Raw genomic sequence first — 16,065 nt, forward strand, 5'->3', positions numbered from 1 at the left:
ACAGAGCCACCTGGTCTCTGAGGGACACCAGCAGGCCCAGGGAGGGCACCACAGGGCACAGGGCCTGACCTGCGTGTACCTGCTGGGGGGCCAGGGGCCCAGAAGGCTTCACAGGGAGGTGCTGGTGAGAGGGCAGGGTTCCGAAGCACAGGGGTCCCAAGTGCGCTGGAGAGATAAGCAAGAGGGAGCCGGAGCTGAGAGGGGCTAGCGGATGGATTTGGGGAGGGGAGGCTTAGGAATGGGACTGTTTCCAGCAGCTGAGACTTGGGGAGCTGCAGGCTGCCACCTCCCTGCCCAGACCATGACCCCCTCCAACCCCCAAAATGAAGGCTCAGGAAGGACAGAGACAGCCAGGGTCCAAGGAAGGCCTGTTTATTCTGAAGGCGCGCATGTGCTATGGCTTATGGGGCAGACAGCGATGTCGGTCGGTCAGGTTCTGGGCAGGGGAAAGGCAGAGTCGGTGGGGTTTCCTCTGGGGGAGGCTCCTAGCAGGGGCCAAGCCCGGAGCCTGGGGTCCTTCCTGGGGACAGGCTCTCACACAGTCACACCCCAAAGGCCTGGGGGCTGCCGTGCAGGGACAAGGGGCCTGTCCAGAGTCTGCCCTCCTCAGGGGCACAGGGCCTCCATCCTCAGGCCCCTCAAAGAGCCCAGGCCCTGTACCCCAGACCGCCCCCCCCAGGGAGGGCAGGGACAGGGCAGAGGGGCAGCTCTCACAGCCACATCTGGCATCCCCAGCACCCCCCAAAGCCTGAATGAACACAGCCTGCAAGCCCCCCAACTCTGTCCCTGGCACTCCTGCTTGGGATGGCTGCTGCTGAGGGGGTGGGGAGAAAATGGTTTGCAGAGAAAGGTTTGTTTTATTGCAATTATTTAGAGAGCACGTCCTGAGGGGGGTGGGGGCAGGGCTCTGGTATTAAGTGGAAACATGTGTGGAGCTAGAGCTCTTTCTGGAAAAAAAGCAAAAACACAAATTCCTTTAAGTCAGCAGGCCCAAGCAGAGCAGCAAGGGCCGGGCCCCGCGGGTCACCACTGCCTCTCCCCCTCTCCCCCTCTCCCCCATCTTCCTCCTCTCCCTCTCCCCACATCCCATCACTGTCTCTCTGGGTATCTCACATCTCAGGGGCTCTCTCTCCCCATCTTGCTGCCACACTCCCCTAGCACCCAGTGGGTGGGGGGCAGGATGGGGTCTCACTGGGGCACAGGTTGGTTCTTGGGTGGTGGTGGGACCACCACGGCTTGGGGGGTAAGGATGTCCCCTCCAGTCCACTGAGGGGAGCTCTGGGCGGGCCCGAGGGGCAAGGCCCAAGGTCCATGCAGGAGGAGCCCGGCAGGAAACAGGCAGGGAGGGCTCAGAAGTTGCTGAAGATCTCTCGCTTCCGGTTCCAGTCCATCTGCGGTGCCCGCTTGTTGACCCTGGTGGCTCTCACCTTCTCCTTGGCCTCGGCTGCAGTGGGGCTCAGGTGGAGGCCACTCTCCTGAAAAGGGTCGCGCTTCCAGGTGCTGCCATCCTAGGGGCAGACATGGTGGATGGGTGGCCAGAGTGAGCCCTGGACCCAGGCCCCCAGACAGGTGGCCTTTCCCAGGGAGTTCACACCAGAGGCCACCTGGTGGCAGGCCCAGGAGGGCTTCCTAGAGGCGGTGGCCTCACAGCTCAGGCTGACAGCTCCACAGATGCCCGCCCCCAAGGCCTCAGGCCCCCCAGTGTGTGAACAGCAGTACAGGTGGATAGGCACCCGCTACCTCAGTGTCCTTGTCTAAGCCAGGCAGGTCACTTCGGGACGAGCACACGGAGCCACCATTGAGCTGGGAAACCAAGGGTAAGGCTTGGCTTTAGGGACCCCACCCAGGAGCCGCTGTGCACACACAGGCTTACATGCACACATGCAGACACGCGTGCACACGCCAGAGCTGCCTTTATTCCTCTATTTGGCAGTGGCCACTGAGCCTCTACTACACCCTGGAGGTGCCCGAGTGCCCTATGGCGCTGGGGTGTGGCTGACCCAAGACAGATCCAAGGGGCATCATGGCTGGGAGTGACAGGGCCAAGCTCGATCTCACAACCATGCTACACAAGGACAGAAATCTCGGAGGGGCTCTGTCAGGTCTGGGGACCCCCAAAGGTGCCCCTGTGGTCTCCTGGGCTCACCCTGTCCACTCCCACCCTCTCACCTGGGCCGAGCTGGTCCCGTTGGTGACTGGTGATGGCAATGGACCTGTGGGGACAGTGTGTCACTGGCCACTCAGCCCCCAATGCTTTACCCCAGCACTGGGCCCCAGGGCAGCCGCCCACCTTCCACATGCTCCTCGGTGGGTGTGACCCGCAGCCGCTTGAAGTGCTCATCTGTTTCGGGGTCCACCACAAGCAGCCGGGCCTCGTCCTCCCGTGCCTTGATGCTGGCAACCACCTCCGCGTGGCGCAGCCCCTCCACATTCTGCCCGTTCACCTGCCGCCGCCAGCATGGGATCAGTGCTGCCTGAGGGCAGGTCCCCACCAGCCCCCCAAGCCACTTGGCCAGGTGTGGCATCAAATATTCATCAACACTGTCACCAGCCACGGCAGCAAGAGGAGCACCAGCTCAGGTTCCCAGCATCTCCCTCCTCCCAGTGAGGACCCGGGGCCCAGACACAAACACACACACACACACACACACACACACACGTGGAAGGGCACAGGCATAGACAAACATACAGACACACACAGGGGACACGGGCCCAGTCACAAACAGGAAGGACACAGGAGCAGACATATACACGCAGGGCGGGTACCTCTATGAGTCGGTCCTGGGCACGGAGGCCAGAGTGGGCAGCAGGAGAGCCTGGGTCCACAGAGCGGATATACTGTCCAGGGCGGGACTTGTCACTGTGCAGGTTAAACCCGTAGCCCTGGGGGCCTTTTTGCAGGTGGCAGAGCCTCGGGCGCAGCTCCCTTAGGGGCCCATTGACATCCTGCAGGCACAGGGATGCAGGGTGAGGCTCCAGCTCTGACCTCCCACCCTAGAGGCGCTGATCCCACCCCTGAGGCCTCCAGTCCCGTCCCCAGTGAGCAAAGGCAGGAGTGGAGGTGGTGGGAGGGAGCCCCAGCCCCACACTCAGCATCATGCCCCCACCTGACAGCATCCCCAGGTCTCAGAGACCAACACGGGGTTGGCGGGGGGCTGGGGGGGTGATGCTTAGGCTGCCTGTGATGATCCAGCTTCCAGATCCTGAACAAAGCCTTAGGACCTGTGATAGGGTCAGGGGCCTTACAGGGGTGTTGGGAGAATCAATGGGCTCAAGGCTAGGGCTGAGCACAGACCAGGGGCCTAGGAGAGACAAGTGCGATGAGCTGCCACTCGTCACAGTGTCCAGGAAGGCTGTGGGCCCCGCCTGTCCTCTACCCAACCCCCATCCAGAGTGTGGGGCTGGCAGGGTAGGGCCGTAGGACCGGCTGTTTTGTTTATGCTCCCAAAGGTCTCCCTAGGGCTGATGGCAGTGCGGCTGTGTTTGCTTTCACATTCCAGATCAAGCTGGAGCCGCCCCCGCCCCCACAGGGCCCAGAGGCTTGGGAGGCACCGGCTGGAGCCTGGGCAGGAGCCCCAGTGAGGGAGCAGAGTGAGGGGCCGAGGATGGGGCCTGCCTCCCATCTTCCCTGCCCTCCATGGAAGGCTCATGGTGCCCTGAGGGTTCCCCCACCAACACCCCAGGGCTCTGCCTCCGTTTACCTCTGGCATCCTGCAGTAGGTTCTGGGCTGGGGGTGCAGGAGGGCCGTGCAGGCAGAGGCCAGACCCCAGGGTCCCCACCCAGCCGGGGCCTGAGGTAGTGACCACAGCGCTGAGTGGCCAGCGGCCACCGGTGCTCAGTTGAACATGGCGGTGGCCGGAGGGAGCGGGCGGCCAGCAGCTCAGGTTTCCTGGGCGCTTGGGGCTCAAGTGCGCGTGCAGATGAGACTGTGCAGGGTGGGGGTGCTCACTAGGGCCTTTTCCTGTCCCTCTACCTCCCTGTGTGTGGCCAGTGACCCTGGGCCAGGCTGGGGGCTGTACTGAGGGAGGGCCAGCCTCCAGGCCTTCGAGCTCACCCCCAAACCCCAAATCGGACTGTGGCCACCCAGCTGTGGGACCAAGCGTGTCTCTCCTCACAGGGTGGTGCCTTACCTCAGTCTCTAGGCCCTCCCACCCCTGGGGAACACCTTCTTCCGGTCCAGCCTGTGCCCCTTCTCCATGACCCCTTCCCTGACCCCCCAAAGCCTGCCCCCTTGGAACCCCCCCTGCAGGCCACCATCTGCCCCATAACCCCAGGAATTCCAGGGACTGGGCTGCTGCTCCTCAGTCCCCCAGGGGCTCAGCCAGGCATCCTGGGCTGAACTTGGGGCTGTGAGACCCCTGGGTGCTCCAGGAGCTCACTTATAGACTCAGCCCCTCTCCAGACACACCTGGAAGTACAGGTGTGCAGCTCTGACGTGCCTCTCAGGTTCAGGCTGTCAGAGCACAGGTCCCAAGGCTGGCCGGGGCCATGCGTGGCCGTGGAAGTGTGACATGAGCACACCTGGTGGTGGAATTGGGACCGGGTGGCAGCGGGGCATCACATGGTCACAGAGACCAGACATCCAAACGTACGCTCGCAAACAGGCTTCATGGACCCGTGCGGTGACCCATTGTGTGAAAGGACGGCCCTCAACACCAGGCCCTGTGGCCTCTTCCCACACCCTCCACAATGGTTCCAGGAAGTGGTCTCTCAAGGCCCCCAGGTGGGAAGCAGGACTGTCGGGGGGGACAGCTGGGGCCATGAAGCCAGGCTGAATGCAATCACTTCTGGTTCGAGACCGTACTGGCCATCTCCCTGCCTCAACCCAGCACGGCTGCCTCTCACTGCACAGCCAAGAGGTTTCTCCTAACATCTGACCTAAGTCCCTCTCCTTACGATCAGGGTCCAAGGAGCGCCAAACTTGGCACTAGACCCCTCAGGTTGAGGGGCTGCAATGGGGGACGGTGGGGAGACAAGGCTGGCAGCAAGGCGACCCAGGGGGAAGGCCCGCGGGGAGGCCCAGCACCATAGTAGGTCAGGAGCGGGTGCAGGCTGGGCCTGGCCGCATTGCTCACATTCCTCGCTCCTGCCCTGGCTCAGAGCACTTCCTGTTGCCTCCCAGCTAGGCCCTCAGGCTTCCACAGGCTTCCAAGCCCCGATTCCCTACCAGGCAGCCACAGAGCTGGACAAGCCCTAGTCTCCTGGACATGCCTCTAACCAGACAAAGAGGCTGGCATGGGGGTACCCCTGGAGCCAGGCTGTACCACCCCCCAGATGGTGACTCACCAGCCCTGGCAGAAAAAGGCCCCCATTGTTGCTCAGGGTCCAGCCTGCTCACACCAGGGTCACCAGGGTCCCCAGCGTCCCCTCTCCCAATCCTGGGGGACAGAGACTAAGCTGGCTGCCGGTTTCCTCATTGCCCACCCTGCCCCCACCCCACCTGACCTGCACAAGCCTCCGGGATGGGCTCCGTGGAAGGGCTCCTGGGGCCGGGGAGGGTGGTGTGGCACTCCCAGAGCGGGCCATAGGAGGCGGGACAGAAGCGGCAAGCGGCGAGCGTCCAGCTGGAGTGGCCTGAGCTCTCCAGCCAGCCCAGGCTGCCACCCCATTTATCCACCTCCCACTGTGGCCCAGGCTCCCCAGGGACGGGTGGGGACATAGGGCTGAGTCACTTTGAGGAGCAGGGTGGTGGCTGAGCCCCCCTCCCCTTCTCAGGCTCCAGCCGGGTGTCCCCCACCGGCCAGGTTTCCGTCCCAAGAAAGGAAGGAAGGAAACTGCTGGGAGGCCCTGCCCTGCTCCCAGGACCCAGGGCTGGGGAGACAAGGAGGCAAAGGAGGGGACCCTGACCTGAGAACATAAGACAGTCCTGCTGCAGCTCACGGGGGGATGGGGAGCAGGAACCAGGGAGCCCCAAAAGCCCTCTTGTAGGCACCACGTCCTGTACCAGGCGGTCACCCTCTGCAGGACTCTCACCTCACTTACTCTCAGCCCCCAAAGGCCTCCAGAACTGGAGGTGGAGGCATGGGCTGGCTGTGAGGGGGAGGAGGGCCTGGGGTCTATCACACCCCTGCAGCCCTGGCACCGCTGGCTGCCCCGTCGCTGTTCGGGGCGGTCCCCCATCATCACTGTCACGATCAGCTGCACTGCAGCTGCGGCCACCCCAGCCCAGTCTGAACGGGGCTGAGTCACCACTGACAGCCCTGACAGCTCCCGGAAGGGAGGGGCCAGCCACATCAGTGTCCTCCCCTGCCCACCCCCTCCTCCCTGCCCAGGACAGGAGGACACTGAGGCTGAGAGAGCCAGAAGGGCCCTTGGGGCCTGGACTCCCACCTCAGCCCTTCCCCCCACAGGGCATGGAGGGTGGGCCCCTTAATCCCTCACCGTGAAGCAAACAACACACATCTCTCCCCAGTTCTCCTGACCCACTGCTGTTGAGGCCCTATCAGGGCATAGCCCTGTATATAAGCATCGTTCACGCAGGCTCCCTCACAGCCTGTGATGGGCGGAAGCTAAGCCTGGTTTGTGGAGGTCAGCGGAGGTCCAGCTCTTCCTTCCCATGCTCTGAGCTCAGCCGATTAAATACCAGGTCTCTGGCTGGGAGGGAAAAGAGAGACCGTGCCCTCAGGGACTCCCCTGACCTTATGGGGTCCCTGTCCCCCTGCCAGCCCCAACCACGGAGGGACCTGCCAGATGGGCCCCACTCTTTTCCTCTAAAATTACACCAGCAGCAGGCTTCCCTGGTGGCACAGTGGTTAAGAATCCTCCTGCCAATGCAGGGGACACAGGTTCGAGCCCTGGTCTGGGAAGATCCCACATGCCACGGAGCAACTAAGCCCGTGCGCCACAACTACTGAGCCTGCGCTCTAAAGCCAGAGAGCCACAACTACTGAGCCCATGCGCCACAACTACTGAGCCTGCACTCTAGAGCCCGCGAGCCACAACTACTGAAGCCCGCACACCTAGAGCCCGTGCTCCGCAACAAGAGAAGCCACCCCAATGAGAAGTCCGCACACTGAAACAAAGAGCAGCCCCCACCCGCCACAACTAGAGAAAGCCCATGCGCAGCAATGAAGACCCAACACAGCCAAAAATAAAATAAGTTGAATAAAAATAAATTTAAAAAAAATACACCAGCGGAAGACCCCTCCTAGGGCTTCCTGCAGCCCCCAGAGCCTGAAATAGTGGAGGGAGAAGGTCCCACCCAAGGACAAGGTGCCTCCCCACCCTCCAGATAAGGCCTGAGGGCAGAGTTTTCCACAGGAAGGTGAACTCAGCCGTTTGTGTCTAAATCAATGGACAAACGCCTAGGGGGAGGGGTGCTTCCTCCTGGGGGTGAGATGCCCTGGGAAGGAGGGAGACTCCAGCTCTCAGTCTGGGGGGGTGGTCAGCCAGTGCACCATCCCAGGGCTCCCCTGAAATCACAAATCTGACCCTAACACCCCCTACTCTGGCCTTCAGTGGTCCTGGGGCAAAGTCCAGACTCCAGGACTTGGCACTGTGGCCCTAACCATCATCCCCAGCCTGCCCTAGAGCCACAAAGAACAAAAAAGTGGGGCAGGGGTTCATGCTCATGCCTGTGCCCAGGCTGCCTCCCCACCGGGAATGCCATCCCCTCCAGGAGAAACACAAGGCCCCACAGGATCCAGGTCACAGGCATGGCCAGCTCGCCTGGGAGACATCCGGGACAGGGACAGGGCAGGTGTCAGGGTCCCCTGCACACCCAGAAATGTCAGATCTCACACCTCCACCAGCCCCAGGCCAGTGGTTCTCAAAGTGGGCTCTGGGGAGCCCCTCGGCTTGAATCTTCCTTTAAGGGATTTTTCTCTTTAAAAAAAAAATGAAGAAGGTAGTAGGGGCACAAAAGACAGAAGGTAGTAAGGGCATGGGGCTTCCAGGAGGGCAGGACAAGCAGGCTCTTCCTCCTGGCATCCAGGTGCTGCCCCAATAGGGCCACTGCCCAGCCCCTGCTACCTAGAAAGAGACAGAACTAGACTCCCCACCACCACCACCTCCCCCTTCCCCAGCTCTTCCCCAGTTAGCTTTTCCTGTCTGGAGGGGGCAGCAGGGAGAAGGGGGAGGTGCCCCAACCCCTGCAGACCCCAGAGCTGAGGACCCAGCTTAGAGAGTCTCCTCAGCTGCCACCATGGAGGAGGGTCAGTCCCTCTGAGGCCTTCAGAGCACAAGCAGGTTCCTCAGACAGACGGACAGACAGACACCCAACACAGGCACAGAGCTGAGCACGCTCAGTCCCGGAACATCCCAGCAGCCCCTCCCCAGGTTCCTCAGCCCCTAGGCCAGGGAGGGGGTGGCTTGTCAGAATGACCCTTCCTAGGACAAGTGGCTCTGAGGAGCATCCTGGGGAAGAGGGCCAGAGACAGGGGCTGTGGACCAGGGCCAGGTTGCCCTGACACTACCTGATTTAGAGCACAGGCTGAGGGCAGAAAGAGTGGCTCCAGGTAGCCAAGAGGGTTTTCACCAGGGGCAGAGAAGGGGCCCAGAAGGGCAGCAGAGACGGAGACAGATACTTCTGGAGGTGACCAGAGGCAGAGACTGCTGTCAGGAGGACAAGAAAGTGGTTCTGGGAGAGCCCAGGTGGTCCCTGTGGGCAGAGCCCACCATACCTTCTGGGCGACCTCAGAGCTGAGGCTGCCCCCTCGTGCCCAGTCCGGCTTTGGCTCCCAGGGGTCGTGGGCAGGCGGCAGCCCTCGCTGGGCCATCTCCTCGGTGCAGGTCAGTTGCCGCCGGCGGAGCTCTTCGTCCGTCTCCTTGTCCACCACCAGCAGCCGAGTCTGCCCCTCCACGGCCTTGATCCTCTGCACCACCTGGGACAGGTGGGTGGTGGGAGGTCATGGCCAGCACTCCAGGCAGCAGGCAGCACATGGGCAGCGGCACCACCCAGGGCTGGCCCAGGGCTGTGGGCAGGCTGCGAGCCTACCAGGGGCAGGGGTGGGCGGCTGGATCGAGAGGCCCGCTGGCTCCGCCCCCCACCCCCACTCCAGCAGCTCCCTCCCTCTTCTCCTGGGGCTCCGGACACAAGTGCCCAGGCTGCAAAGGGCTGTGGGGGCCTCACAGGGCCTCACCTCGGCCCAGGAAGTGACAAAGACGGTGCTCGGCTGAGCTTCGGGTTTTCAGTATGCGTGTGTGCATGTGTGCGGCCTGCACCCTGCAGCCTTCTGTTTCAGGGTGTCTCTAGGTCTGGGTTTGAAGGAGAGAACTGTCTCCCTGGGTCCCAGTTTCAGTGTGTTTGTGCCTTTTTCTGTCTTTTCCAGTGGTGGAACATAGTGGTCTAAACCCCTGCCTCTAGGCCTTCCATTCTCTTCCAGATCACGACAATGGACCTATTCCTACTGGACCTGCGGAGAGAACACCTGGGTTCCTGTGGCAAGGCACCTCCTCAGGTACCTACCCACAACCCGGAAAGCAGGATTCAGACACAGCAGGGAGAGGTGGGGAGGGGCAGGTCCACCTGTGGGACAGGTGTGGTTACACAGGTGTCTGTGAAGTATCTAGAGCATGTGCATGGTGACGGCGCATACATGCTAGTGTGTGCCCGCAGGAGGGGCAGTGCCCACTGGGCATTGGGGAAGGAAAGGCAATACCCCACCCCTACCCCAAGGCCTGGGAAAGGACAGACAGGGCCCCCACCAGCTGCTCAGTAGATGTTGTCAAAAGATAGGAGGGTCTGAACCAGGCCCATCTTTGCCCCAGCTCTCCTCTGTACCTGTCTTTCCCCATGAGCCACAGAGTCACAAGAGGACTCCAGGACCCTCATGCTTCCTGACTGTGGGACCCAGACGAGTCACCCAGTATCCCCAAGCATCAGTTTCCTCATCTGTAAAATGGGAGCCGTAACTGTACCTTCTCCCTCTCGAGACAGTGGGGAGGTCTCAAGTGGTCCTGTGTGAAGTTCTTAAAGAACAGCACCCCAGGAGGCCTGGGATAAGCATTGCTCTAGGGGCAAGGGTGGCAGCAACTGTTAAACAGAGGCCAGGCGCCAGCTCTACCAGGCCCTCCCTATGGCCTGTCAATCCAAGCTCTCTGGCCTTGACCCCCACCCTCCAGCAAACAGCCTATCCAGCTGACACTCTGGGTAAAAGACAGAAGGACGGCAGACAGATGGACAGACAAAATCTCCAAGGGTAGAAGTGAGAGTTCAGCTCCCAGCCCAGCCAATTTACTAATCTCTAGGCCCAGGCCTGGCCACACAGACAGGTGTTGGGGGGACACAGAGGAGCCTGAGTAGAAGGGGTGGAGGAAGACTGGACCCAAGCCAGGTGACTCCCTGGTCAGTGGGAGACGGACACCCCCCAGGGGTCAGAACCTGCAGAGAACCTCCCTCTGGCCTTTATCTTCAGCTGCAAGGGGCAGGGGGCTGCAATCAGTGACCCCTGCCAGGCCATCCAGCAGCCTCTTTGGAGAAGAATGTGCTGCCACAGCGGTGACTCCCACCAGGACCCAGACACCATCAGCCAGGACACACACTAGTACACTGGCTGCAGACACACTGACGACTACACATAGCCAACAGACACAGAGGCCGGGACACATATATACACAGCCACACACAGGAGGGTACACACACACACACACACACACACACACACATCCCCCAGTTCACAGACGTCCAGGCATGCAGATCTGTATGCACACACATATATCTAGGGGTGCAGACCTGTATACTCATGTGCATACAGTCCAGCACACACACTCACTCAACTGACGCAGGCACACACAGGTGTGCCCTCCCTGTGACATCCCCTGCAGGTACACACACGAGGGACCCCAAGAGGGACCTGTACATTCACAGACATACCCAGTTGTGTACACACGCACATGTGTACACGCTGATAGAAAAGCACCCGGATCCCCAGGCACAGTGAGACCCCCGAGGGGCCAACTCCTCCACACATTGCGCTGAGGCCGGAACAAGACTTAAGAGCGAGGGCTGAGACACGGAGGAGCCGCAATGCGGGCCCCTCCCTGCCAGGATTCCACCCCCCACCGCCTCGCTCCGTGCAGGACCGACCCGGGCTGGAGGAGGCTAGGAAGGAGGCCGGTTGCCTCTGCCTCAGCGGCCACGTCCCCCACCTCTCCACGGGAGCCCACCGCAGGCCCTTGTGCGACCCCCCTCCTGGCCCGGAGAAGGGAACTGAGGCCTGGGCGCAGGCAGCCCCGAGCTCGGTGGTTATTGGCGCCCTCCGCGCGCGCGGGGCACGGACGCGCTCCGGGGATGGGGGCGGTGGGGGGTGGCGGAGCGGTGGGCCGGGGGTGGAGCACAGGCACCCACCTGGTGGTGCGTCTCACCCTCCACGTTGACGCCGTTGACCTCGACCAGCCGATCTCCGGCGCGCAGCGCGGCCGCCTCCGCCGGGGAACCGGGCTCCACGCGCCGAATGAACTGCCCGCGGCGGCCCTTCTCGCCGTGCAGGTGGAAGCCGTAGCCGTGTTCGCCGCGCACCAGGCGGCACAGACGCGGCCGTAAAGGCTCCGGTGCGGCCATGGTGCCGGCAGCCCACCGGCCGGCCAAGGGCTGGCCACGGTGCTCACGCCCGCCGCCAGCAGGCAGGGGCGCGGGCGGCCGGCTCGCGGGGAGGGGGGGCGGCGCGGAGGCGGCGGCGGCGCTGGAGACCCGGTGGTGGCCTCGGCGGCTCCCGCTCGGCTCCCGTCGCCTCCGGCTCCGGCTCGGGCTCAGGCTGCGGCACCGCCCCCGCGCCCGCCCCTTCCCCGCCCCCTCCGCCCTGCCGCCCCCGCCCCGGGTCCAAGCCACCCTGGTCATTTCCTTTGCCTCCGCGCTCCGCCAGCCCAGGGAGGCCCCGGGGGAGGCGTCAGGGGACCCCCGAATCACCAGGACCCCTCTGTCTCGCCCCCATTCTGGGCAGCCTTCTTGGCGCCAGCGCCTTTGCCTCCTATGCCAGTAACATTTATTGAGCACCTACTGTATGAGCAGCAGGGGTATCAAGGCAGGCCCCTGAGGCGGGAAGGGGGTGGAGAAAGGATCCTTAGACTGAGGAACCCCTATACAGGGGCCCGAGGGTAAGAACAATGGCCATGGCTCTGCCCACCCTCCTCGGGAACCCCCCTACCCCTCCCCCCTCTCCCCTCCCATGCACCGTTCCTGTATCAGAATCCCTCCTGCAACCCAGAGCTTCCCTGACCCAGCACAGAGTCCCAGGATGGTCCAGGAGGCAAAAAGAGGGATTTGAAACTGAGAAGGCAGCAGCCCCTTCCTATATCCTGTAGGCCAGTGACTGAGTGACTTCCTGGCCCTGCCCAGGAGTGATTGTGCCTATCTGTGCTACGTTGGACCATTAAGCATTCCCCACCACCATCCCCTCCCTTTGCCAGGACCCCTCACTCCTGTCCCTGCCCATCCCAGGCCTGGTGGGTGACTGCAAAGGGTGAGGGAATGACATGCACTTGTCTGGCTGGAAGGAAGGGGTCTTTGCTACCCTCCTCCTGACCTAGGATGAAATGTGCTGACGGCTTGGGCCTCTGAGCACTAGCCAGTCAGCATTCACGGGAGCTGCTCCCTTGAGCAGGCCCCTCCTGCACCCCAGCTCTTCCTCCCCTCCCCTCCCTCCACCTCCACCAGCATGAATGCCCCCTTCTCCCAACCGATGGACAGTCATTTATTCTTTGTGTACCTCTCTGAGTACATTTTACCTGGAACAAACCTAGGGGTCTCAGGCCATTTTACAGATCAGGAAACAGGTCTGGAGAGGGAAGAGACGCATGCAAGTTTCCCCAGTTCCCCTTGGGCCCAGGGTGGTGAGATCCCAAGTCCACCCTCTTCAGCTTTCTCAGTCACACATACAGGAAGACAGCTGAGCTGCAGGCTCACCCTCAACCTGCCCCTCCCCAGCCCTGCTCAGCACCCTGCACATACCTGGCCCCCAGGGGTCAGGCACAGCCAGCCCAGACAGTTCCCCATGAGGGGAAAAGCAGGCTGTGCTCAGGCCCAGTCCCTGCTGCTCCTTCTTCCCTTGCCAGTGCCTGCAGCCTGGGCTCATAGCCCCGGCCCAAGGACAGGGCCTGCCTCTAGGCAGCCTCCTGGGCCACAGCCTCTTGGGTGTCCACACCCCAGCTGCTGTCCCTAAAAGCCACTTAGGCTGAAGCGACAAGGCTGCTCCCCCATCCCCTGGATGATGCTGCCATAGGCTGCTGCCTGGCTAGCCACCTCCATCTGTCTGTCTGTCTCTCCAGAGGCTGCCTGTCTGGCCTGTGACTGGCCTCCCTGAACCCAACCTGGTACTGCTGTCCCCAGAGGCAGTGAGGGTGGGTATGGACAGTGGGGTCCACCATATGCCACCCCAGGTGGGGTTTAGGGGTCACCCTATAGCAACCAGGACCACCCAGGACCTGCCATGCTATAGCTTTGAGGCCATACCAGAGACGAGGGAGGTGGCTGGAGCGGAGACCCCCCAGACCAAGGGGAAGGGAAAGTAGGGACCCCTGATCCCTTGGGTCAGGAGGCTTGGAGACCTCTTCCCCTTCTGTAGAACAGACACTCCCAGATCAGCCTTCTGCAGCCCAGGACTCAGCCTGTGAGTGAAGATGGATGGGAACAGAACACCACTGGAGGGTGGGGTAACCAAGAGATGTGGTCACAGCCAGGGGCCAGGAACACTGCGCCCCAGAATAACAAAGGAGGCCCCAAAGCAAAAGAGAAGCCAAGGAGGTACCAAGAAAGGTTAGCAGAGTAACAAAGCCAACATCAGAGTAACAAAGGGGACAGGTAGCAAAGGAAGTGGATAAAAGCAACAGAATAAAGGCAGCAGGGAACCACTCCGAAGGGAGAGCAGGAGTGAGTGAGAGGGAACAGGGTGAGTACGGAGCGCCTGGGGTGACAGAGGTGAAGCAAGGTGACCCAGCAGCTCTCTGGCCAAACTCTCCCAGGCCTCTTCCTTCAGCCGCACTGTGCGGAGGTGCGAGAAGAGAGAGGCCAGGCAGCAAAGGGAAGAGAGAAGCCTGGGCAGCGGCCCGGAAGTGTGCACTGAAAGGTGTTTGGGCTGGAAGCTGTTTGGGTCGCTGGGGAGGGGCTGGGGGAGGTGAGCACGAGGCCAGCAGCAGGCGGGAAGGCAGGCAGGTTGCAGGTGAGCAGAGGTCTGGGTGACCCCCACCCCCTCACGCTCCTGTGGTCACCCCACTCCTGCCATCCTGGTCCGCTGGGATGCGACAGAGGGAGAGGAAGTATGTCAGATCTTCCAGTCCTTCTCTCCCCTAGGTCCACCTGGTGTAGGATTGTCCTGTGCTCCTGTTTGGGGGGAGGGGGTTTCCTCTGACCTTTGAACCTACCTCCCTGCGGAGATGGGGCAGAGCCTGGGTCTGGGCAGAGACTCTTTTGGTGTGGCCATGAGCAGAGGCCTTGTCACCCGAAGAAGGGCCGGAGCCCCCTCCCTAATAGGCATTAAGGGCCTCGCGCGATGACCAGGCGTCGCTTACGACCCTTTCCTTTAGACTTCGCCAGGCCTCTCTTCAGAGCCCCATATTGGAGCAGGCGGGACCAGCACAACGGGAAGAGAGATGAGAACAAGAGACCCAGAGATGAGAGGGAGAGAGAATTGGAGAGGCTTCGAGGATCGAAGAGTGCGGAAGTGCATAAGGCCCGTGGTCAAGGACTCCCAGGTGGACTGCCCCGCCCACCCTGGGATGGCCCCGCCTATCTCCTCCCATCGCCAGAGGAGCGGAGTGCGACTGTAGCCGGGAGAGCGGCCGCGCAGCGCCTCCTGCCGGCGATGAGTGGGATTACATCGTCCGGGGAGCTGCCCTAGGTTCCACCTCTCCTGTCTCTGACTGGTCCAGCCCTGCCGAGTGGGGGATTGGAGTGACACCTGCGCCCTAGGGCTGCTTGCACTGCAGGAGCATAGGAGCGCCATGGGGGTGGTAGCAGAGAAGCTGGGCCTCTGCTGAGCTCCTAACAGGCTCTGCTTTCTCGTCTTGAATCTGGCACCAACCTCTCTGGACTGGGGTATCTTCAGGCACCATGAAATCTAGCCCCTCACCGAGTGTTCCAGCACTTGTGACCAAACATTTGCAGGCCACTTGGTGCCAGGCCCTGGCGAGCACTGGGGAAACATCACTGAGACCCAGGGAAACAGATTTGTGTACCTTGGCAAGGGGAAGCCCAGGGCTGGGGCAGCCTCCAGGAGGGGCATTTAACATTTAACCTGGCCTGGGGCCCTGGAGTCCTCAGGCAGGGTGAACCACAGGGCTGTTCTGGAATCTGCCTAGAGTTCCTGCAGGCTGTGTGGGGAAGGGGAGGGAGGAATGAGACTGTGGAACAGGGCCCGGCCTCAGAGCATGGATTTCATTGCATGGGTGGTGGGAGCCCTTGAGGTGTTGTGGACTGGGGGTGACAAGGTCAGGACACCCATGTTTTGAAAGTCCAAGTTCAGTGAGGAGCAGGGGCGAGAGCACTGGTGGAGTTGGGGGAGAGGAGGTTGACCTCAGTGGTCTGTGACTTCCCCCAGCGCAGATCCTAGAAGAAAAAAATACTGAGTGGAATCGGAGTAAATAAATTCTGGAGTCCGTAAGAATTGGAAGGGTGGAGTAAAACAGAGTACCCATATTAGCAGACCATGTGGAAGAAAGATGCACCCAGGAGATGAGAGGAAATTGCCAGTGGGAAGAGGCCTCCAGAGGGTGCTTCCAGAGGCCAAGGAGGTTAGTGTGGAAGCTGGCTCCATGTGGGCACCCCAAAACCAAGAGCTAGACAGACATGAGGCCACCCCTCCCCTGTCCTTGCTGGGTGCCCCAAGGGCAGCCTTGCCACATGGCCAAGGGAGGACTAGAAGGGCAGACAGCATCAGGGCACAGTGACCAGGCACTTCGAGGTCCAGGACAGTTGTGGGAGTCTGAGACCACACTGAAGAGGGTTGAAGGGGGAGCAGAAGGGTGGAGTGAGGGGGGCACTGGAAGGGGACCCAGGTGGAGGGAGGTCCTTGCTATTCAAGATGGCAGAGCACATTTATATGGGGGGACTGGAGACAATAACTGGCAATGCAGAAGAGGATAAGAAGTGGAGGGGTTCCTGAGGAGGAAAGGGGGTCTCAGGTGGAGGGACC

The 16,065-nt window shown here is 61.7% G+C and overlaps 1 protein-coding gene across 6 annotated transcripts; it reads right to left on the reverse strand.

Annotated features, from left to right (window-relative positions):
- Positions 1-70: 70 nt before the first annotated feature.
- On the reverse strand, positions 71-11,588 carry NHERF2 (NHERF family PDZ scaffold protein 2). 6 transcript variants are annotated; one of them, XM_022594501.2, is made up of 7 exons: positions 11,289-11,588; positions 8,623-8,823; positions 2,767-2,946; positions 2,291-2,444; positions 2,170-2,213; positions 1,741-1,803; positions 1,263-1,508 (listed from the first exon to the last, which is right to left on the reverse strand). In XM_022594501.2, the coding sequence occupies exons 1-7, from the start codon at positions 11,499-11,501 to the stop codon at positions 1,350-1,352; spliced, it is 1,014 nt and encodes a 337-aa protein (XP_022450209.1). In that variant the 5' UTR covers positions 11,502-11,588; the 3' UTR covers positions 1,263-1,349. The 6 variants fall into 6 exon arrangements, with proteins under 6 accessions (XP_089752507.1, XP_022450209.1, XP_022450213.2 ...); XM_022594505.2 differs by lacking the exons at positions 8,623-8,823; positions 11,289-11,588 and adding an exon at positions 5,447-8,270; XM_089896382.1 differs by lacking the exons at positions 1,741-1,803; positions 8,623-8,823; positions 11,289-11,588 and adding an exon at positions 5,447-8,270.
- Between the last annotated feature and the right edge of the window lie 4,477 nt (positions 11,589-16,065).

Source organism: Delphinapterus leucas, chromosome 15 (genome assembly GCF_059928025.1).
Source record: "Delphinapterus leucas isolate spDelLeu-1000000601 "Yukka" chromosome 15, BTC_Dleu_Yukka2, whole genome shotgun sequence".
Lineage (NCBI taxonomy): Eukaryota > Metazoa > Chordata > Mammalia > Artiodactyla > Monodontidae > Delphinapterus > Delphinapterus leucas.